The sequence below is a fragment of the Crotalus tigris genome, unplaced genomic scaffold (assembly GCF_016545835.1).
Source record: "Crotalus tigris isolate CLP2741 ecotype Arizona unplaced genomic scaffold, ASM1654583v1 scf7180000019818.546109, whole genome shotgun sequence".
Classification (NCBI taxonomy): domain Eukaryota; kingdom Metazoa; phylum Chordata; class Lepidosauria; order Squamata; family Viperidae; genus Crotalus; species Crotalus tigris.
In genome coordinates this window covers 160738-183704 of record NW_024097727.1, presented here as the reverse complement: position 1 = coordinate 183704, position 22967 = coordinate 160738, and the positions used below count along the sequence as shown (strand labels likewise).

General features: G+C 57.0%; 1 protein-coding gene across 6 annotated transcripts; it reads left to right on the top strand.

The window, feature by feature from the left end:
* Positions 1-2471: 2471 nt before the first annotated feature.
* GRINA (glutamate ionotropic receptor NMDA type subunit associated protein 1) lies at positions 2472-22565 on the top strand. 6 transcript variants are annotated; one of them, XM_039364630.1, is made up of 9 exons: positions 2483-2623; positions 3619-3847; positions 10271-10364; positions 19074-19379; positions 19702-19814; positions 20519-20719; positions 20872-21000; positions 21356-21499; positions 21679-22565. In XM_039364630.1, the coding sequence occupies exons 2-9, from the start codon at positions 3830-3832 to the stop codon at positions 21826-21828; spliced, it is 1155 nt and encodes a 384-aa protein (XP_039220564.1). In that variant the 5' UTR covers positions 2483-2623; positions 3619-3829; the 3' UTR covers positions 21829-22565. The 6 variants fall into 6 exon arrangements, with proteins under 6 accessions (XP_039220567.1, XP_039220564.1, XP_039220569.1 ...); XM_039364633.1 differs by lacking the exons at positions 3619-3847; positions 10271-10364 and having other exon boundaries at positions 2472-2623; XM_039364635.1 differs by lacking the exons at positions 2483-2623; positions 3619-3847; positions 10271-10364 and adding an exon at positions 11442-11569.
* The last annotated feature ends 402 nt before the right edge of the window (positions 22566-22967 follow it).

Below are 22967 nucleotides of genomic sequence, written 5' to 3'. Positions count from 1 at the left end.
CGCCGCCCCGCCCCCTCCCCGCCCCGCCCCTGCAGGAGGGGTCGGACCTCGCCCAGGGGTGCCGCTGGACTCCAAGAGCCCCCCCCGGCCCTTTGCGACCACTGAGCTTCCCCGAGGGGGGGCGGGAGCGAGTGTCCGGTTGCTTCTTCACCAGGCTACGGAGCTATCTACAATTCCCAGCACCTCTGAACCCCAGATAAAGCAGCTAGAGCCCCGCTGCCCCGCCCCTCAGTCACGAAGCCCCGCCCTGGCGTGGAGAAGTGGAGCCCTACGAACACCCCTGACTTCGCTGTCGGGGCGCTGCTGTACCCGTTGCCTCGAGGCGGGGGGGGGAGAGAATACCTCAGGCGGAGGCTGGGCTGAGGGGCTGGGCTGGCTGCGCCCCCAAATGGGATCAGCAGGGGCAGGCGCGGTGAGAGGGGGCAGTGCCCCTTCAGAGCCCCGCGGCAGCCTCCGGCGGAGTCGCCCGGGCACAACCTCCCCCCTGGGTTGGCTGGCTCCCTGGCAGGGGGAGGCGGTGGCGCTGGGGGAGCGGCAGAAGATTGCCCGTTTCTGCCCCGGGACATCTAGTCGTGCACGGGAGCGTCAGGGTAGGGTGTAGAGGGGAAGGGGCAGCCATAGGAGGACCCTAGGACGCCCTTCCCCTCGGGCCCTTCCGCAGCGGAGGCCCTGGAGCTTTCCCAGTGCAGTCCTAGACTTCGGGAGGCGGCGGGGGGGGGGCTGAGCGCTTCCGAGAACCCCCCCAGAGCCTCGCCCTCTGCCGCCTCAGAGCCTCCCCAGGTGCGAGGCAAGGCCGCCGGCCAGGACCGAAGGCTTAAAAGGCCTGCCTGCTGACTGTTCCTCACTGCGGAAAGCAAAATAATTTCCCCAGGATTAACCAAGGTTTCCTTCTTCCTGCTGCCTTTGATGGGGCCAGAAGGGTTGTTGATCAAGGGCTGGGGAGGAAGAGCTGCTTGGGCTCCAAGGGCCTCTCCGAGGAAGCGAAGCGGTGGCAGTCTGCCGACCGATGTCCTCCATTGTGAGGGAAGATGTTTTCCAAGCCCAGCTTGGCATCTCCCCCTCAGCCCTTTCAGGTGGGCTCCACCTTCCCGTATTCCGAGGCTCCCGAGACTCTGCAGGGCTGAAATTATCTAGTGTGAATTCCTCTATTGCAGTTTTTATAGAGATATTTGTAAAATTTGCTTAGCAACTGCCTTCCCTAATTCCCAGGGAAATGGATTTTTAGTATAATACTTCCTTTATCATGTGCCAGTCACAATAAGGAGTGCAGGCCACACTACACAACTACAGTTATTAGGCAGTTGCAGTGAAAGTGCTGTGGCCATTGGCTTTGTTGGTCTAATATCTTTAGTTTGTGTTATTATTGTGCACTTTTCTAGGTGAACGTGCCACAGTTACTGATGATAGTTCGATCTTTGATAACAACAAACTAAATAAATCATAAAACAATCATAAAACATTCAAAATTGGGCATGGCTTACTGGAGGTCAGCATCAGATACTGTAGTAAATCTTCTTAAACCTGGTATTCTTCACCATTTGATGATGGAGCTTCTGGTTGAGAGGAAATTTGGAGGGACCACTAATAATGGGGTCTACAGAGCAGAAATATGGATGCATTCTGGAGAGGGGTCAGACAAAATGGAGCCCACCAGAGAATGCAGAGTTGTTCGTGAAGGGGAAAGAAAGCCGGGGCCATCGCCCCAACAGTGCTCCTTTCGTCACAGCTGCGGTGTTCCAGATCCATGTTGAAGCAGCAGATGCTATGGATCAGAGGCCCCCAAGCTTTGGGCACCAAGGACCGGTTCCGCAGAGAGAGCTTCTGCCGCAAACCAGAGGGGTGTGTGTGTGTGTGGCTTTGCCTGCTCCCTGGTTTGCGTGGCCCAGTTGCTGGCATGCTGCAGCCTGGTGCCGGTCCATGGACTGGGGTTGGAGACCTCTGCTCTGGATCAGCAGTGGCCAAAGTTGTTTGTGCACTCTGATCAGTAAAACATTTTTGAGCATGCGCTCATAATGTACCTGCGTTTATCAAAGAGAGAGAGAGTATGTGTGTGTGTGTACAGCTGTCTTCAAGCACCCTGGACGCTGCCTGGCAGAGAAAGGGGATGGGCTCGGAGGGCAGGAGACAGGAGGGTCAGGCCAGAGGACGAGAGCCCAGGCCGTCAGTCATTCGCTGGGAACAGCTATCCTGCTCAACAAGCGGCCCTCACAGGTGCAAAAGTCCTGATCCACAGGTGTGCAGTTCAAGCTACTGCCTATATTACTACGGGAAGCTCCCCGGGGCGGTTGCTGCCCCTTGGGAACAGGCAGAAAAGTGAGGAGGGGGGCAGTTTGGAGTCCGTAGCGGCTCCGCAAGGTTTCAGCCGCGAGGGAGGCAGCCAGACCGGGAATCGAACCTGCCCGTCACTCGCGGCGCCCTTTCCCGCCGGCTCAGCGCTCCTCCGGGCGGACTGGTCCAGGCGCGCGTGCGCGCTCGTTCCAGCGCCGCGGCAGTTGGCGAGCTCGCCCGCGTTCCCGGCAGCCGGGCGAGAGGAGAGGCCGTGGTCGCCTGGTCAGCTCCCACCAGCCGCCGCCGCCGCCGCCCCTCCCCCCCGTCGACGCGGAGCCCGGCAGCGGGCAGGCAGGTGAGGGCGAGGCGGCGGGCAAGGGGGGACGCGTCTCGGCCTCGCTGCCTTTGCCGCAGCGCGGAGCCGCCCTTCGGCGGGAGGCCAGCTTCGGGGCGGCGGGCTCAAGGGGAGAGGCCGCCGCCCGGCTTGCCGCTGCGCTAGACCGCCAACCCTGGCCGAGCCCCGGGCGCCACATCCAGGCCGAGGGCCGAGCTCGGCTCCTTCCACGGGCTCCGGGCAAGGGCGCGCAGAGCCCCCCCCCCGGCAACCGGCCCCTCCGCAGCCCCTGCCCGCTGACGCCCCGTGCGCTCGCTCGCTCGGCCGCCGGAGGCACTCGGCTGCTCCGCCTCGACGAGGGTGCCCGTGGCTCGGCTTCGGCCGTCTGTCCATCGCCTGCGGCCGGCCGGGCGGAGCCTCGGGGCTCGGCCTCCTCGCTCGGGCATCTGCCAGCGGGAGAGGGCGACTGCGCCTGCGCCGACCCAGCCTCTTCCTCGCCCCCCTGACCATCCCCCCACGCCTCTTTTGGGGGGAGGGCGCTTCTCAGCCCCCCCCCGCAGTTGGGGACCGGCGGGTCGCGGGACAGGGCCGTCGGCAACAGGCGGGCAGCCCGGCCGACTTTGGGTGGGGTGACCTCGGGTGGGGGGTCCCGGGGGCTTCCGTGGCTCCTGGAGCTCCCTTTATGGGGTCCAGGGCGAGCTCGGAGGGGCGGGAGGCAGAGGGCCGGTATACTGCTCGGAAGTGACCAGGTTCACACATTGTGCCGAGACTTGGTTGTAAGGCTTGTTTATATGGGATGCAAGAATCAGTGCAGTCGGGCCCTTTAAATCAGCCATGGCTAAAAGAAATTTGGCTGCTTCCTCCCCTGGCTCAATTCTGGAAAATGGAGGGTCCTGGCTCTGGGAAACTCAGCTTCCCCCCTTCTGCCCCCCCACCCCAGCAATGAAGTTCAATATGGGCCACTTCCGTCCTCACCTCCTGCATGGTGTTATTTTCACTGATTGTATTCATTTAAGCACCTGCAGAGCCCACCAGTCTGGGAGATGCTGGTCTGGGGCCGGCCTGGGCTGAGAACCTGAGCAGGATCAGGCCTAACTCTTGTCGTATCCCTGAGTTGGAAAGGGCTTATTGCAAACCTGACAGAGGACCATCCTGTTGGGAAAGGAGGAGCGTTCAAGCAGGCAGTTAGCTTCGAGTCCTTGCACAGCCACAAAACATCCAGGACTGATGGCAAGAAAATGGCAGGTAAAATTCTTTACTTAGGAAACAGAAATGGAAAGCGTGAGTACAGGAGGAGGTCCCTGGGTGGAACTTGAAGCTATTGGGTCTATTCCCAAGGGAAGGCAATCTCCTCGGGGAGATTCCTGTAGCATAGGCAGAATACGATAAAATAGTTAGCTTGAACTGTACATCTGTGGATCAGGTGCTTGGCCTGGCACATCTTCCTGTTCGAAGACTTCTTGTTGAGCGTTCGGCCCACCCCCAGGGCCGCCTGTTTCCAGTGCATGAATGCATGACCTCTTCTCTCCTGCCCTCTGAGCCCAAGGAGAGGAGCCCACCCCCTTTATCTGCCAGGCAGGGCTCTGGGTGCTTGAAGAGAGCTGTTCCTTCTCCCTCCCTCCTCCTTAATTGCTTTCTTTATAGGCCCAACATACCTGGTGTCATGGTTCCTTCTGTTGGAAGAGTGTTTTTACCACTCCTCCAACAGCTTCCTTTCTGGAGCCCTCTCCAGCCTGACACACACCCCCCACCACATCCTCCCATCTGTCACTGTCTTTTTTTTTAAAATGGGGGGAGCCCCCACTGCACACGGGACTCCAAAGGGAATTTGAAGACTGAACATTCCTGATTCCTTGAATTCCTTTCTCCTCGGCCATCCTGGTGACTCTTCTTGCAGATTTTTCATTACCCAAACTAGGTAACATCACCAGCATTAGAAGGGAGGGGGGATTGTGGAGGGGAAGAGGGGGAGGAAAGTTGTGGGATCCTTGGTGCTCTCTGAACTTGGTTGTTTTCCTGCAGATGTTTCATTACCCAACAAGGTAACATCATCAGTGCTAGCAAGGGGTGGTTTATATTCTACTGGTAGTGGCTGGCCCTGTCAGGGTCGGTGGGGGTGGCCTTGGGGGTCCTTTGGTTGGGCTGTTCACAGCTGGCTTGTTTGGCAGTTCCTTGATTGGGGTCTTGATCGTTGGCCTGATAGTGTTAATCTAATCTGGATATCGATAGCTGATGGGGAGGTTCCTGGTCATTTGTTCCCTTTCTGGTTTGTTGATTGATTGTCCCTTTTGTACAGTATGTAGATACTGTTTATGTCTATGTATCTATTGATGGTTCATTGGTCAGAGGGCCAGGCTTCCAGGAATTCTCTGTTTGGACTTGGCTTGGTTTAGGATAGTCACAGTTTCCCAGTTACATCTATGCATCTGTTGTGAAATGAAGGCGTTTTCATCCTGTCTTCTGGCTGCTAGTTGATCTCCATAGATGTGTTCTGCTGGTCTTCTGCCTGTTTGTCCTGCATAGTGGCTGTTGTACTCTTGACCCTGTGTGTTGTAGATGACTCCTTTGGGGGGGGGGGCTGGGTCTTTTGGTTTACTTGGGACGTTTTGTGGGGCTTTTCTTTTTTTCTCCAAACCTCTTCCAGTTTCCTCAAATCCCTCCCCAGCAGGATGCCCAGAATTCAGCCCAATCCACAGGAGGAACCTGCCCAGCGCAGGAGAGCAGGAACGGCACCTTCTGGCTCAGGTGGGGGAGGGGGGCTCTCAAAGGATTTCACGACCTCCTTCACCAATACTGTTGCCCATCCAGGGACCTCCTCCTGTACTCACGCTTTCCATTTCTCTTTCCTAAGTAAAGAATTTTACCTGCCATTTTCTTGCCTTCAGCCGTTTCCCCAGCCTATCTGGACTGTGTGTGTTGCATTTCTGCCTTCTAGGAAATCGCCTGTCCTCTCTCACTTGACCTGCATTCCCTCGACGTCTTCGTCCTGTGGTGGTAAAAGAGACCCCTCTACACACACATGCACATATGAGTTTCTAATAATAATAATAATAGTTGGAAGGGACCTTGGAGGTCATCTAGTTCAACCCCCTGCTCAGGCAGGAAACCCTATACAGACAAACGGCTGTCCAGTCTCTTCTTAAAAACTTCCAGTGTTGGAGCATTCACCGCTTCTAGAGGCAGGTTGTTCCACTGGTTAATTGTCCTCACTGTCAGGAAATTTCTCCTTAATTCCAGGCTGGTTCTCTCCTTGATTGGTTTCCATCCGTTGCTTCTTGTCCTGTCTTTGGGTGACTTTGGAGAATAGCTTGACCCTCTTCTTTGGGGCAGCCCATGAGATACTGGAAGACCGCTATCCTGTCCCCCCTTGTCCTTCTCTTCATTAAACTAGACATGCCCAATTCCAGCAACTGTTCCTTGTGTGCTTTAGCCTCCAGTCCCTTAATCATCTTTGTTACTCTTCTCTGCACTCTTTCTAGAGCAGTGTTTCTCAACCGTGACAATTTTAAGGCATGTGGACTTCAACTCCCAGAATTCCACAGCCAGCATTGCTGGCTGTGAAATTCTGGGAGTTGAAGTCCACATGCCTTAAAATTGTCACGGTTGAGAAACACTGTTCTAGAGTCTCAACATCTTTTTTACATCGTGGTGACCAAAACTGGATAAACCTATGAGATCCCCCTCCCCCCTTTAAATGGGAACTGCTTGAAATGCCCTTGTGAGAAAGCATCCATAACAAGCAGAACTGGCCCTGAGGAGGAGGAGGAGGAGGAGGAGGAGGAGGAAGAGTCAGCCGGGAACTGGAGGGCAGAGCAAATCACGGTTTCTATTCACTGGCCATATCTCAGAGATAGTGCAGCTGCTTGGAGGAAGGGATCGAAGGTCACCTGGTGGGCTTATCAGAAACATTCCAAGACCATCTTGTAATTTGCAGGCTTTGCTCTTTGTCTTGCCTCACAATGTAGTCGGCCGAAGGTACACACTCAGGGCTGCCCGACAAAGCACCACTGCTTTGTTGGCATTTGGTTCACAGCGTTTGTGGTTTGCATGCTTAATAACTGTGAGGTCCTTGGCGCTCTCTGGGCTGGGATGTTTTCCGGCAGATGTTTCGTTTCCAAAGCGCTTTAGACAAGGGATCTTCAAACCTGGCAACGTTTAAGACTTCTGGACTTCAACTCCTTCTGGGAATTGAAGTCCACAAAAAGTTGCCAGGTTTCAGGAGGCCTGCTTTAGGCAAACAAGGTTTGGACTACAGCAGTGCCTGGCTGAGGAATTCTGGGAGTTGAAGTCCACAAGTCATCAAAGGGCCAAGTTTGAAGACCCCTTGGTTACAACAACCCAAATATGTAATGGAAATATTGGAGAGGAGAGGAGCCAGGATCAATCCTGTGGAGCCCCCACTCAACCAGGAGTTCAATCCTGATAGCTCAAGGTTGACTCAGCCTTCCATCCTTCCAAAGTCAGTAAAATTAGGGCCCAGATTGTTGGGGGCAAGAGGCTGACATCTTTCAGGCAGTATATAAGCCTAAGACTAAGTGCTATTGCTATTAGGGTAGGGTAGGGTAGGGTAGGATAGAACACAGGTCGGCAACCTGCGGCTCCGGAGCCGCATGCAGCTCTTTGAGTCTTCCCCTGTGGCTCCCAGCCTCCTCTGCCATTTGCAGAGAGAGACAGAGACAGAGAGAGGCAATTGTGCTTCCCTGCTTCTCTCTCTCTCCCTCCCTCTCTCTCCCTCTCCCTCTCTCTTTGTGTGTGTGTGTGTGTGTGTGTGTGTGTGTGTGTAAAAGAGTGCACTCACAGTGTTCTCTGAGGAGCTGAAAAGCTTATTGGACGGGGCTCCTCCCTTTGCTGCGTCTCTGCAGGAAGCAGGAAGCAGGAAGGGCAGAAGAGAGCTAGCTAGCCCAGCTATGCTGACTCAGGAATTCTGGGAGTTGAAGTCCATGAGTCATAAAAGAGCCAAAGTTGCCTACCCCTGAGCTTGTTGGAGAACAACTTGAAGCCAGCTTTCCAGGTGAGCAGCAGATAGAGAAGGAGAGAGGAAGGGAGAGAAAGAGAGAGAGAGAGAGGGAGGGAGAGAGAGAGAGGAAAGAGAGAAAGAAAAAGAGTGGGGGAAGAGGACTGGCAGACCAAGGGCAGATAGAGAGAGGGAGAGAGACAGAGAGAGAGAGACCCTTTTGACATCTATACATATCACTGCATATATCCTTTTTTACCTGTGTGGGTATGTGTGTATGTATACATGCACACACACACAGACACACACACACACAAACCTATAATAAAGGTAAAAAAGGATATATGCAGTGTTATCTTCATTTTAGATATCAAAAGGATTTTGCGGTTCCCGGTGTTTTGTTTTCGGTGGGAAACGGGTCCAAGTGGCTCTTCGAGTGTTTTGGGTTGCCTACCCCTGGGATAGAAATTGGAAGGGACCTTGGAGATCTTCTAGTCCAGCCCCCTGCTCAAGCAGGAGAACCTATACCAGGGATAGGCAACCTGAGTCAGCCATGGTGGCTCAGGAATTCTGGGAGTTGAAGTTCACGAGTCATAAAAGAGCCAAGGTTGCCTATCTCTGACCTATACCATCTCAGACAAGTGACTGTCTACCTTTTCTTAAAAATCTCCAGTGATGGAGTACCCATGATTCTGGAGGCAAGCTGTTCCACTGGTTAATTGTGCTTACTGTCAGGAAGTTTCTCCTTAATTCCAGGGTGCTTCTCTCTTTGATCAGTTTCCAACCATTGTTTCTTGTCCTGCCCTCTGGCGCTTTGGTGAATAATGTGACCCCCTTCTTCTTGGTGGCAGCCCCTCAAATACTGGAATATTGCTATAATGTCACCCCTATTTCCTCTTTTCTTTAGACTAGTCAAACCCAAGTCCTGCAGCCGTTCTATATATGTTTTAGTCTCCAGGGCTTTGCTCTTCTCTGAATTTTTTCCAGGGTCTCAACATCCTTTTTGTAGTATGGTGACCAAAATTGGCTGCATTATTCCAGGTGTGGTCTCACTAGCAGTATTACTACTTCTTGTGATCTTGATTCTATGCCTCTGTTTATACAACCCAGGATGGTATTAGCTTACATATATGTATTCTCTTACATATATGTATATATGTATGCTTTGAGTGCAGGTTCCCACCAGAGATGAACCCAGGTCATGGCCATGCCATCCAGCCCACCGTTAACTCGCTTGCAGCCAGCATGCCGCGGGGTTCTTTGGCAAATGCTTGGCTCCGATCAAGGCAAACTCTGACTACAGCGTGCCCACAAACTGGCAAGGAGCTCTGGTGTGAGTTGTCCTTGACCGATTCATACTGGCTGAAGGGTCAGCCTCTTAAGAGGTCAGGTGGCCCCTTTTCACAGGGAAAACAGGAAGAGGGAGATGGTATTCACCACCTTGAGTTATTTGTAAAAATAATACAGGTGGATTACAAAATGAATATAAGCGTCCATTTTTCTTCCTCCATTCTCTTGGGCCACCAATCGGTCATTCCTTTCCAGAGAAAACGGCGGGGGTGGACCAGCCGTCAGCTGATCTCCCATGGAAGGGGGGGAGGCCGTTCCTCTGGTCCTGGAGATTTCATTCCTGTCGAGGGAGAGCCCGGCCTCTTCACCCCGCCGGTCACCGGGCAGAAGGGGCAGAAGGCGGCTGAGCTCGGAGAGGGACTGAAGAGCCACCAGGCAGCTGGACTCTCTTCCTTATTATTTCAAATCTAACTAAAGAAGCCATTTTGCTATTCGGAGCATCCCTGGTGAGCTTCCTGACAAGCGCTTTGCAGTTCCGGGGCTCCTGGTCGCTTCCTTTGTGTCCAGACTCTCTTCCCAGCCGCTCTGGGCATCCCTTCCGGTGTCCTCCTTCCTTCCTTCCTTCCTTCCTTCCTTCCTTCCTTCCTTCCTTCCTTCCTTCCTTCCTTCCTTCCTTCCGCCTGCCTGCCTGCCTGCCTGCCTGCCATTGTTTCCAGCGGGGCTTTTGGCATTTCCTTCTTTAGCAACTTCCGCCTTGCTTGAGCTCCTTTCCCTCACCCGTCTCAGCCTCCTCCGCAGGACTCTGAATTGTCCAGGATAAATGGGGCAGTTTTACTTTCCCTTAAAAGCCAGGAACTTCAGCATTTTGGACTTTCCTCCAGGGATTCTGAACTTTCGCCTCCTCCACCGAGTCTGCCCTGCGGGCTGCCCAGGACTTAGCCAGAGCATCCAGCTGTGAGGTCTTGAACCCTCGTGCCTGGCACTTCCTGGCATCTGGGGCTGTCTTAAGGCCCTCCTGTGTGTGCTCTGTGGTACCGGTGTTTTCCGTCGGAGGGCGAACTGGCGTGGCCCCTGAGCCCTGACAGCTCTGCCAATGAAGATGCCATCTTGCTTCTTAAACTATGATGTTTCTCAGAACTCCAGCTTTGAGCTGTAGGCGGTATTTTATTGGATTTGACAACATTTCTCATGACATCCTCATTATGAAATGATAAAATAAGGTTAGGGAGCAAAACCCACAGTTACTATTACTGATAACGTAACCTAGTTGGGTCATGAAATGTCTGCAAGCTCAGAAAGCACCCCACAGTTCAAGACTAAGCTACATATATTCTCTTAAAATAAATAAGAGGAAATAAGAGCTACATGTTGTAACCGTTATCTAGACTCATAATTTCCTGTTCCCCCGCCCCCCCCCCGGATAGTTCCCATCGATGACTCCAGTGTGGGGAGCAGCCTCAAGGAAGATGCCATGGGGTTATGCCATGGTCTTTCAACATTTTAACCAAATCCTTGGAGGTGAGAACTGAGTGGACAGTCACCACATTAGCCGATGACCTGGAGCTGGGAGGGCTGGTGATACTTCGGAGGGTGGGGCCCAAGGATCCCCAAAGCTTTGCCCTTTGCCGACGGTCTTCAAAGGGGCCAGATAGCCCTCTCTCTGCAAAGCTCTGGGTATGGGAGGGGGGAACTGATGACCTCTGTGGCCCCTTCCAGCTCAGTGGTTCTATATCTTATACTTGCCATGCTGGACAAAGCTCTGCTTCAGGCAGGTGGTGAAGGCTGAAGAGGGGCTTGGCTGGTTTAGGATGTCCCCAGGCCGAGGGGTCCAGTTGAGCGTTCCCAGGGAATAAATGCGGAGAAGGGGAACCAGCTTAATTTATTCATGGGATGATGGGGCAGTTTCCGTCCAGGGGCCCATTGAATTGAATTGAGGGAGGGGCTTCAAGTCAGCCAGGGAGCAAAGCATGTTAGGAGAGAAAGATGTTTTTGAAAAGAAGCTAGGGGCCCTGCCTCCTCTGGGGCAGAGGACACACACACACACACACACACACACACACACACACACACACACACACAAAAAAGAGCCAAGGTTGCCTCCCCCTAGTATAAGATTTCCTGCTTGAGCAAGGGGTTGGACTAGAAGACCTCCAAGGTCCCTTCCAACTCTGTTATTCTGTTATTCTACACTTGTTTAACTCTCAAAGTGTACTTTGTGGTTCTCCGTATAAGACATGAGGCCTGCCTGTATGCAACAGGCTTGAACTGGTGACAGAATCCAACCATTTTCATTTATTTATGTAATCAATTGACAACGGCCCCCCTCCTAATCACAGTTGCAACTTTGGGCAGCTAGCAGCATTGCAACCAAGGCCGGTCAGAGCACATAAGAGCCCCAAATTAAAAAAAAAACAAAAAAACAGGCCCCCTCTGGGCTTGCAAATGCAGTGAGCCTCAATAAAGCTGCTGACGGATCCCTTCAGCTTCCCTGGAGGTGCAGGTGGCATTTATGCCTCTTCCGGTGCAACCGATCTGGTTAAGCAGGCTGCCAGTCAGCGCCTGACCCAAACGGGGGGGGGGCTCTTTTAAAGGGGGGGAGGGAAAGGAGCTGTCGGTCTGAGATTGATTGAGGCTCTGGCTGTTCCCTTTCCTGATCGGAAGATTATTCTGAGTCAGCGGCATATATAAACGGGGGGGGGGAGTTGGTGAAGAGAATGCAGAAGGTAAGAGGTAAGGGCTACTACTTGGTGGGGGAGGGGCCGTTCCCCAAACAAGCCAGGCTTATCTCGGAAGGCCTCCAGGTTTATTTTAGAACCGCTCTAAGCCTCGAAGGCTCCTAAGCTTCGCCCTCTCTTGCCGGCCGTGCTGGCTTGGCTCCCTCTCCCTCTAAGCCGCTTTGCTTTTGGGCCGTCACCATAATGACCTACTTACGGGGAGCGCTTGCCTGCAATAGCTCTTCGCTCCGTCCCCGGTCGGTCGGTCGGTCGGGGTTTGGAGAGAGAGGAGTGTTGGTGGGCGAATCGTCTGCGGCGCACGCTGGGAATTGGGATCGCAGCTGCTGCCCTGGCAGGTTTGGCAAGGCTTCCTTGTGGCTTGAAACGGGGGGGGCTGCGGGGTTGCGGGGCTAGGCGCTTTGCTCCCTTTTCCGCTTGGATGGGCACAGAAATTTGGCCTGCCTCTGGCCACTGTTCATTGGGGCTGCCCAGTCTTGCCAGAGCAGGGCTGAGGTTGGATGGAGCCAGGGAGAAGAATTTGGGGGGAGGGGGGAGGGAGGTTCACTTGAGTGCCGAATGCTGGCTGAGTCAGGACTGGGTCAGGAGGGGCAGCTGCATGTATAGGGCTGAAGCTCCTCACCCCCCCCAACCCCACCTGTGTGCCAAGGCCAGGAGTGGGATGGGCGGGAGGGGGGAAAGCGGAACTTGGTGTCCCTGGGACAGAGAATTGGCCGAGTACGGCTATGGGGGGGGGGGCTGCTGGGCTACAGCCCTTTGATGCAGACCTCAGCCAAGTGCTTTGTTCCCTGCTGGGATTTTGGCTTCACTCATATTGGACCCAGAATCTTCTGGGGTGAGCCTGCCGGCCTCCTGCGCCGAGTTTTGCCTCCAAGGGCTGCTCATGTCAGAATCCATGTCAAATCCTGCAAATATGCCCCTCTGCCCTTTTAAGCTGGCATTGGCTGTTGCTGACCGCTTGCAGCATGGCTGCTGGCTGGCTGGCTTCATCCTCACGGGATCTAGCGACGCAGTGTTGAGGATCCAGTGGGGACCGCACACTGGGATCTCTGCCATGGCAGAGTCTGTGATTCAGCCCCTCGGTCGCTTCATCGGCCAAAATCTTCGCATTTGGGCCCGTGTGGGGATGTCAGGCTTCTCCCCAAAAGGCCGGAGGAGTGAACCAAACGCCCCGAGGTGGCACCAGTTTGGTGTTTCACTTTGGCTTGCTGGGCCAAGGAGCAGAGAGACTTGAATTCTTCCCACGGAGATGAGCTTCCAGCTCAATGGGCCGTGATCTCATGGGTTGGCATCCTGATGTTTTGCCGGCCGTGGTTGGCATCTTCCAAGGCGCAATGCTCTGCTTTTGCTTTATTCTGTTTTGATTTTGTGAAGTTGCACTCCATTTTGGCGTAGGGCAACTGCTGAACGTCAGTGGTCAGTATATTTGTTTTTTCCAACTTGATGACCAGTCCAGATGGTCTCTCTGCCCCCGATTGGGGATTCTTCTTCGTCACTGGCAAAATCGGTAGTCTCTTCTGTATAACAGAGGCCAAACTCACTGCCCACTTACGATGGCATCTAGTCTAGGACCGATGAGCAAGGCCTTGGGACAGGAGGGAGTCCTGGTGTACCCAGGGCAAACTGGAAAGCCCCCTGGGGATAGTGGGAGACGTCCCAGCCATCATCCCCGGGCCTTGCTTGGTCTGCTCGGAGTCCCTTTGATCTGGCCAGGGGGCCTTGCGCTGCTTCCTCAGGAGGGCTGGGGGGGGGCAGCCTGGGCCCATGGTACCCTGCCCCTTAAGACCTCCCCCCAGCCAGCCCACCTGCTTAGCATAGAGCGGTTAGGAAAGCCCTGCAGCAACACAGCTGAGTGTGGTTTGTGAAGGTGGCCCTCGTGGTGGAGCAGGCGGCCTTGGAGGGTCCTGGGAGAGAGGAGGAGGGTGGTGGGCCTGGCTGTTCTGCCCAGGAGACCAGAGGCCACCTGGCGCTTAGGAGAAATGCCCTTCACTCCTGGGAGTGAGGAGCAGCAGATGCCCCGGGAAGGGTGTGAAAGCAAACTGGGACCGTCCCCCAAGGGTCTGCTGGGGTTTGGGGTGCCTAAAGGCCAGGGGGCTGGTTTGGGCGTGTGGGTGCCCACGGAATTGGGTATGTGACAAGGGCCAAGTGGTGGGGTGAGCCTGGCTGGGTTATCTTGTAGGTGGGAATCAGCCTTCTCTTGACCAAGACCTTCAGGGCTGGAGCGTGTGAAGGTGCCCCACGAGTTGTGAATGTTGTCTCTGGCGCTGTGTGTGCAGTGCCGCAGCACAGTGTGTGGTGTCTGCTGCTCTGGGGCGCGGGGGTGTTTGGCAGTTCTGCAACCATTTTATCCAGTCCTGGCTTTGATGCCATTTCAAACGTCAGCGGGTGGGGGAGGGGTCTGGTCGGCAGACTGGGGGCAAAAAAACTTAGCGTGTTTGCTAAGGATTGTAGCTCGCGGACGGCCTCCCCACGGAAGCTTCCGGGTGGGCAGAGCTGTTGGAGGGCGCCAGGGGGGATCCTTGCGTGGAGATAGACCAGCTGGTCAAGAGGCCGACTGCTGACGTCACAGTTCCCGCCCCCTCCGTGCCCGGCCTGGGAGGAGGAGGAGGAAGCCGCCGCCGCCGCCGCCGCCGTTGCTGCGCACCCGGAGCGCTGCGGGATCCCGGAGGCGACGGTGAGTCAGCAGCCCCGGGACGGGAGGCGGGGACGGCGCGGGGAGTCCCGTCGCCGGGCCGGGCTGGGCTGCTCCCGGCGGGCCTGGCCTTGGGGCGAGGGTCTTCCTGGCAGGGCGGCTGTCGCTCGCTCTTCGGGCAGCCGAAGGCCGCGTCCCGCCTGCCTCGCATCGGGAGCGGCCATCGGTCCGGCGTGCTTCCCGGGACGGTCCCGTGGGCGGCTGGCCATCCGGCCGAGGGGAGGCCTCGCTTCGGGGTATTTCGGCGCCGCTCCCGCAGAGGCCCGGCCGCATCCCCGGCTGCAGCGGCTCCCCTGCCGCGCATCCCGGAGCCGCCGCCTGGCCTGCCCGGGGCGCCGGTCTGATCCCCCCGCAGGCAGGCGGGCGGGGGCGCTGCCGGCCCCTCCGCTGGCTCTGCGCATTTGGCGGCGCGCGCGGGCCGGAAGCCGGTGTCAGAGCGCGGCTGGGGCAGCTGTCCGTCATCTCTGCCGGGCGGGCGGAGCAGGCGGGACGCCGGCCGGGTTTCTCCCGGGGTTCGGGGGTGGCAGAGTCGAGCGTGGGGCCCGGGCCCTCCCCGCGTCTGGGAGCAGCGGGCCTGCAGGCCCCCGCCTCGCCCGCGGTCTTGGAGCTCTGAAGGGGGCCGGCGCTGGGCCCCCGGAGAAGCGGGAGCAAGCCGGGAGCCCCTCCGAGCGGCGCGAGCGGGCGCGGGACTGGCGGCCCCCGAACCTCCCCCTGGTCCGACTCAGCGGCTGGCCCGAAGCTTGGGGAGGGGGTTTCTCCTCCGTTTTGCCCCCTCCTGGTTCCGGCTCCTCATTTTGTTGCTTTCCATCTGCACCGAGGGGGGGGCGGCTCTGAGAGGGAGGCGGCCCAGCCGCTGCCGAGATGACCCCCTGCATTTGGGCCCCGGAGCTGCCTGACACCCCCCCCCCAAGCACCCTCTGGACTCCGAGTGAGGCCCCCAGACCATCCCCTGAGCCGGGAGCCCTGGCTGGACTGGGATGATTTATTTCTTTAGAGCATTTTAAAGCCAACTCTCTAAAAATTAAAAGGCATATAAAGTCATTTTAAAAACTATAAACGCAACCAGGTAAAACAACAAGAAACTGGCACCAATCCAACTTAACTTGCTGTCATCTAATCTCACAAGGGAAAAGCCCGGTCTGTGACACCCCAAGAAAGACTAAAGGACTAGGGAGGGCTGCTGCATGTCAGGGAGGTGGGGGGTGGAAAGGGACCAGGAGCGTGCCCATTCTCTCTCACCAGATAGGAGGGGTAGAGCTCTTTAGGAAAAAAGGTGATCCGGCAGACAACCTGGCCCTGTGCCAAGTGTGGCTCTTAAGGGGACGAGCAGCGCCTTGACCTGCACCTAGAAAGGGACTGGGAGCCAGTGCAGCTGCCGCAAGAGAGCTGGCATTACTCTGTGATTGTGTGAATGCTGCTGCCGCATTCTGGACCCACTGAAGTTTTCGGGTGGTCTTCAAGGGCAGCCCCATGTGGAGAAAATCGCAGTAATCCAGATGAGGACAGGTGACCAGACATGAGTGACCATGAGCAAGGCCTCCTGTCCAGACAGGGTTGTAAGTGCCCCCCCCAGAAGATCGATGCAAAGGCCTCCCCAGCATGGCTGCCCTTTCAGCAGGAGCCCTGAGTCCAGGAGAAACCCCCCCCCCACTGCACATCAGCCCAGCCCAGGGAAGCACCACCCACCCAGAGCCAAAGATGAAGCATCACCAGGGCCTGGACGGGGGGGGGCGGGGGGATGGGGGAATAAAATCCCACAGCCACTCTGTCTTGCCAGGACTGAGTGAGAGCCGGTTCCTCCCCAGCCAGACACTCACAGCCGCCAGGCCCTCGGCCATCCCTGCCAGGGCATCCCCTGTCCAGCCAGGGAGGAGATGCACAATTGGGATTCATGGCCTATGGTGACACCAGGCCCCACCGGACAGCTGCCTCCCCAGGGGTCTCGCGTTGGAAAGGAGAGGTGCAGGGCCCCGGGGCCCCACCCTGCCCTCCTACCAGCCCTAACCAGAGCCAGACATGGAGGAAGGAAGAGAACCTCCAGGCCTCCCCCTGCCAACCCCGAAGCTGGCCCAGAAGGGTGCCAGGGTGGATGGTACGGAAAGCCGCCGAGAGGACCAGAAGGCTCGGCCTGTCTCCAGTGCTGTGCCCTGGCCTGAACTCCGACCGAGAAGGGTCCGGACACCTGGCTTCACGCGGGGCTGGACGAACGGTCGTCCAATACTGCGGGGTCCAAGGATGGGGTCTTGAGAAGGGGGCGCATCCTTTTGGAGTATAAAGTTGCAAAGCATCCAGAATTGCAGAATCAGGCAGCGTATGAATTTATTCAGATGAAGAAATAAAAGAGCCAGAGCTTCTGAAATTGTAAAATTTACCACATTCCAGTCTAATTTTTTTTTAATCTTTGTAACTTTTGTGAGATGCCCGATTGCATGCCACCTCACAACATCCAGACAGCACAGAGTTTTGAAAGGGACGAGCCCGTCCACTAGGCAGGCCTACCCTGCATGATTTAGGCTCGCGAAATGTAAAGGCCGGGGCCACTCAGGCTGCACCTCTGCCCCCTCCCCAGACCTCGTCCCCTGCTGAGCTCCAGGCAATGGCTTGCTCCTGGTTGGGAGAAGGGGAGGGGGTTAGCGGGGCCAGGGCCCCCCTTTTGCTGTTGGCTCTGCCTTGATGGGGGTGGGGAGGCTGGGGAGCACAGTTAAAGGCCGTGAAGGGAAACCCTTGCCGATGGGAGGGGGGCAGGCTAGCATTTGGGCACAATGCCAGCCCTCCCCTGGGGGTGCCATGATTCTCTGATTCTCTGGCCACATGGCACTTCCTGCTTCTGGGACTGGAGCCTCTTCCCCCCCCCCCCAAAGAGCCCGTCAGAATAACAGTTTGCTGGGCACCATGGCAACAGAGCCCATAATAGAACACAGTGGTGGCAGCCTTGGGGAGCTGCTCCTGCCAGGCTGAGGGGCGCTGGAGGTGGTTCTGGCCTTGCTAGGCCAGGCTGTCTGAAGGCGTCCTGGGCCCTGAAGGTGGGCTGGGCTGGGTGCTCTGGGGGAGGAGGGGAGGCTGGCAAAGGGTACCGGGGGCTGCGGCCTGTCGGCACAGTCGGCACAAATGGGCCCGCAGTCTGGAATGGGCTGGGATTCGGGGGTATTTGTGTAATGGGGGACAGGTAACTGGGAACCTTCCTGGGACCCTCTTCCTGGGCACTGAGCCCCTCCAGCCCTTGGCAACCCTTAGATCACCTCAGGGTCGGGGGGCAGGTCTCCCCTTCTGCTGAAGTGGTAGGGGCTCAGCTCTGTCCAGGAGTCCAAGCGGGCCTGTTGGGGGGCCCCCAAGACACCCCCCCCCAGGGGAGATGCCCATGAGCAGCAGGGGGGTGAGGAAACTCCCCACGGCAGCTGCTCGGTTGGTGTGGCAGCTCCAGCTGACCTCGTGGAAAGCCAAGCAGGGCCAGATCCGGTCAGTGCCTGGATGGGGTCCCAGAGCCACGAGGTCCCAAAGGGGCCCAGGTGCTCCCTCGGGCAAAGGAAGGGCCACCCGTTTGGCACTCGATACTCGGGCGTAACGGCCTCCAGGAGCCAAGGGGGGCTTGAGGGGGGCTCTGCCAATGGCCGAGGCGGGAGCCGTTCCAAGCTGGCTTCGGTCTCACGGGGAGCCCCACATGACAGACCACAAAGGGGGGGGCAGAGAATACCCGGGGGGTCTTCCTGCTGCTGCTGCAGCTGCTGCTGGGAAGGCGACCTTGCGACTCTTGGTCAAAAGCTGCTGCCACTGTAGGAGAATCTGCTAATCCTGGTTAATCTAAAGAAGTCCCCAAAATCTCAGGGCTGCCGGCTAGAAGAGGGCGGATAAAGCTGAAAGGAGGCCCAGGGCCACTTCCTGGGAAGAGCAAGAAAATGGGCATGTGCGCGTGCACACACACACACACACACACACACACACAGAGAGAGAGAGAGAGAGAGAGAGAGAGAGATAAACCCGTGTCTGCCTTAACCAGAGCTGGAAAAAAGTTGATGGAGAGAAGCAACCTAGAACTAAGGAGAAATTTCCTGACAGTGAGAACAATTAATCAGTGGAACAGCCTGCCTCCAGAAGCAGCAAATGCTCCAACACTGGAAGTTTTTAAGAAGAGACTGGACAGCCATTTGTCCGAAATGGTGTAGGGTTTCCTGCCCGAGCAGGGGGTTGGACTAGATGACCTCCAAGGTCCCTTCCAACTTTACTACTATTACTAAGTTAATCCCTCTGTGACCTTCAAAGGCTTTAATGCCATAAATTAAAATTTCTTGCTAAATTGCTTTGGCCATCCCTCCTGCTCCATCTTCCTTTAGAGAGCCATCCAGTTCTGTTCTCTTGGGCGGAGGGAGGGTTAATATTGGCCACCGGCTCCGCTGAAGACCACAGTGGCAGGATAGGGGAGGGGAGGTCCCCAGGTGGGATAGCATGGGGGGGGGGATGCCCTCCCCCCAAAGGATGAGCTGCTCTGGAGGCATAATGCCCAGCCTCACCCTGGGGGGAGCCTTGGAAGGAGATACCCCTGTGAACGCTCTCAGAAGTGGTGTGGGGGGTCCTCCCAAACTCCTCCCCCTCTCCCTACCTTTGCTCCCAGCAGATTGCTGGGCACGGGGTGAGAGGGCACTGGTGGGTTGGTGGGATGTGGTGGATGACGAGAGGGAACCCCAGGATCTCTTAGGGAATCCCAATTGGTCAGGAAGCCTGTTTGGGTGGGGGGGGGATTGTCAGGACAAGGAAGGACTGTAACAGATGCTGCCACGGCTCACCTGCTTCCCTCTCCCCCCCCTGCAGCCCCCAGCATCACCACCATGTCGCACGAGAAGAGCTTCCTGGTGTCCGGGGACCCCTACTCAGGCCCGCAGCCTCCGATGCCCCCCGGCTACGTCCAAGCTCCGTATCCAGTGGCTCCCCACCCACAGGGTCAGTTCCAGCCTTCACCTTACGGCCAGACTGGCTATCCTCCGAGCCCCTACCCGGTTGCTCCCTACCCTCAAGCCGCGCCCTATGGACCTTATCCACAAGCTGCGTACCCTCAAGGGGCCTACCCACAGGCTCCCTACGTGCAGCCGCATCCTGGAGCACCTATGAGCCCGCCTGGTAAGTTGTGCCCTGGTGGGCAACAGGAAGGGGTGAATTTCCTGGGCACGGGGCCCTCTGCAAAGCCCTAGTGGCTCTGCTCCCCCATCCTAGGCCATGGAGGGAGTCCTAAGGCATCCACTGGCTGTGAGCAGCCTCCTTGGGGGGGGGGGGGTCACATCTCCTGAATTCTGACTGGGTGGAAGGGGGCACTCTCTGGGCACTCTCTGTGTGATCTGGGGAGCAGGCGCCCACCTGCACCAGGCCTGCTGTCCGGACGACAGGCTGTCCAGGGGTCGTACAGAGAGTCACTCAGTCCACCTGCGTTGCTGCTTCTGCACAGACCCGATGCAGAACAACTACCACGAGGATGGTCCACCTTCTTACTACGACAACGATGGCTTCACCCCCAGCAACTGGGGTGACAAGAACATCCGGCAGGCTTTCATTCGCAAGGTCAGCAAGTTGGTCACTGCAGGGCTGGTTGAGCTGTAGCCAGCATGCTGCTGGTTGGGTGAGAGGCTGACCCTTTGATTGCTGCCACCCTGCCCAGGGCCAGGCTGCAAGTGGTCAGAGGCCTCTCTGGTCAGAGCTAGTGTCCCTTCCTTGGAGGCCCCACCAGAGGGGAGGCTCAGCTTAGGGGGCCTAAAACTCTCCGCTTGGGACGTGCTCCTTGCCCACTCCTTGCAAGAAGAAGGGAATGGTTCTTCGGCCAGAAGGGGGGGGGGAAACCCTACCTGAACACAATGGACCTTCCTCTGTAGACCTTCTGGTCTCCTCTTGCAGAAAAAGGACACAGTGTAGAGGAGAGGATCTCCAGAACTTCCTTAGGACAGGACGAAGCGGGGTCTCCGTGCTCTTTCTCCACTTTGAGGGAAGGGCTTCCGCCAGTGGACTTCCCACACTGCCCAAGAAAGGGCTGGGCAGACTCTTGGATGAAGCTGAGCTAGATGGGGTCCCCGCTGAATCTCCTGTGAGCAGCTCAGCTTACGTGGAAGAGAGTCGGGTGCCTCTTGTAGGAAAGTCCAGGCAGGGGAGAGGACTGTCCCCCCTCCTTGGTCAATTGGATCCCTCCCTCTCCTGGTGCCCCAGAGGACTGCCCTGCAGGAGCACTTTCCACCATTGGTGACCAGGCTGAGCTGCTGCCCTTGTACCCGCAGGTTTTCCTGGTGCTGACCATCCAGCTCTCTGTGACCTTCTCCTTTGTGGCCATCTTCACCTTTGTGAAGGACGTGAAGGGCTTTGTGCGCAAAAATGTCTGGACGTACTACGTCTCCTACGCGGTTTTCTTCATCTCCCTCATCGTCCTGAGCTGCTGTGGGGATTTCCGGCGGAAGCACCCATGGAACCTCATCGCCCTGGTAGGGCAGGGCCCTGGCGGGAGAGATTGGGACTGCTGTCCATGAGGGCTTGGAAGGTCTGGCTGGCTCTTGGCAGAAGCCCCCCCAAGGGAGGGAGGAGGCCCCCCTCCAAGCCCTGGTGGAGGCACTAACACCCTCCTTTCCCCCAACAGTCCATCCTGACGTTGAGTCTCTCCTACATGGTGGGCATGATTGCCAGTTTCTACAACACGGACGCTGTCATCATGGCCGTGGGCATCACGACTGCCGTGTGCTTCACCGTCGTCATCTTCTCCTTGCAGGTGGGGGCCCTCTGCTTCCGCCTGGGTGGGGGAATTGGGCCACGTGGCGTCCAGACATAAGTCGGGGCCACCTTCTCATGTTTGCAGGGGGGATTGGGGAGCACTCGCTTGTCTTGGACCCCAGAACTTCCCATGCCCATTGGCAGTGCTGCTCTGGGGGAATGAAGGGCCCAAGAGCGAGATTCCTAGTGAGGCCACCATGCCTGTACCAGATGAGTCCAGGATTCTCGTATCCCTGGGCTTTTCACCCGTTCGGTCCCTTAGAACAGAGCCTCTGCATTCTGCAATGTTTGTGAGTGGGGCCAGTATAGTAAAGCAGCCCGAACTTGCCCTGTGACCCCCTCCCCTCCTGCAGACCAAGTACGACTTCACCTCCTGCCGTGGTGTGCTGATCGTTTGCCTGATGGTCCTGTTAATCTTCGCCATCCTTTGCATCTTCATCCGGAACCGCATCCTGGAGATCGTCTACGCGTCCCTTGGGGCCCTGCTCTTCACCTGCGTGAGTGTCTGCGGCACCCTGGGAAGAGGGGGGGGATCTCTTCTCTCATGGAGCAGCAGGGGCTGCTCTGCAGGAGGTTTAGAGTAGGGAAAGGCCTGAGGGCTGGCGGAAGACCCTCCCTCCCCGTCGGCCATCCATTGGAGGCGCTGGGAACTAACTCAGCCATGTCTTTGTTGCAGTTCTTGGCGGTGGACACACAGCTGATCCTGGGGAACAAGCAGCTGGCCATCAGCCAGGAGGAGTATGTCTTTGCAGCCCTCAACCTCTACACGGACATTATCAACATCTTCCTGTACATCTTGGCCATCATTGGCCGTGCCAAGGATTAGGCCACCTCCAGCCCTTTCCTCCCTCACAGTCCCCTCCCCTCCCCGGTTTTGTTCTCTTTTCCCTACGGGCCTGGTTGGTGTGCTGGGGTCGGGGTCCTTATGCTTCCAGGGAAGGCGGCACCTCAAGGTGGCTGCGGTGGGCACTTGCCTTTGGCCTGCCTGCCTGCCCGGAGAGAGGAAGAGAAGGGATTCACGCCCTGCATCTCTTGGTTGACCCCGAGTTGAGGAAGGGGTGTGTAAATATGCTGCTGCTCTTGTCCACTGCGTTTTGCTCTAGAAATGTCCGTTTCATTTTGGAAACTATCCTGCTCCTCCTGAGGCCAGGAGCACCCGCTGAGTCCCTCCGATGCCCATCATGGCCTTCCTTCCCTTGCTTGCTGGGCATGATCTTCCCCACCGGCTCCCCCTGGCGGTCTTGGGCAGAGTGTTCCGCCCTGGGAGGGGAGGCTGTGGGTGTTGGGCAGCAAAGGGGGGCTTGGTCGGCTCTGAGGGTGCGCAGTTCAAAGTCTCTCTCGGCGCCTCCACGTTGGGGGTCTGCCGAGACCTTTTAACTGGGATGTTGATGTTACTTGGGGACACTTTCCTCTCTCTTCTTCCTTCCCCTCCCCCACGTGGCTGGCTTGGAGGGGCTTGAAATGCTGCATGCTGAGCCATTGCCACTCTGCCCCCTAGGCCAGCCTCTGCACTAAACTGTATAAATAGCAGTCTAATAAAAGTCAGAATATGCCCACAGCAAAGTCTTCGTTTGTCTGCATCCAGCCAGAATGGAGAGGAAGGGGCCTTTCCTGGGCTAGGGGCAACGTCTACCTGATCTTGTGAAAGGTGTCCTTTGAATGAGCTGCACAGGAGGCTTCGGGGAGGGAGGGGGAGGTGAATGTGTGCACTGCAGAAGCCTTCCAGAGCACCAATCTCCAGCTCCATTTGTACGAGTGGTGGGTGTGCACGTTGCTTGCACCAATGGAGTTGTGCATGCTCACCCTCTGTGCACACACGTGGAGCTGTACGTGCGTGCACGCTTGCTCACTGCCTCCACAGCACCGTTCTGAACGGGCTGTGGCTCTGTCGTGGGCTGTGTCCCAGGGGTTGGGGGCTCCTGTCCCAGAGGGTTTACAGTGATGTCCACAGCATCTGAGACTTTG

Bases quoted from the DNA above. Each gene is read 5' to 3' on its own strand.
- GRINA (XM_039364630.1), top strand. The intron at 19,380-19,701 runs GTAAGTTGTGCC...GCTTCTGCACAG, and splicing joins AGCACCTATGAGCCCGCCTG to ACCCGATGCAGAACAACTAC. The intron at 21,500-21,678 runs GTGAGTGTCTGC...TCTTTGTTGCAG, and splicing joins GGGCCCTGCTCTTCACCTGC to TTCTTGGCGGTGGACACACA.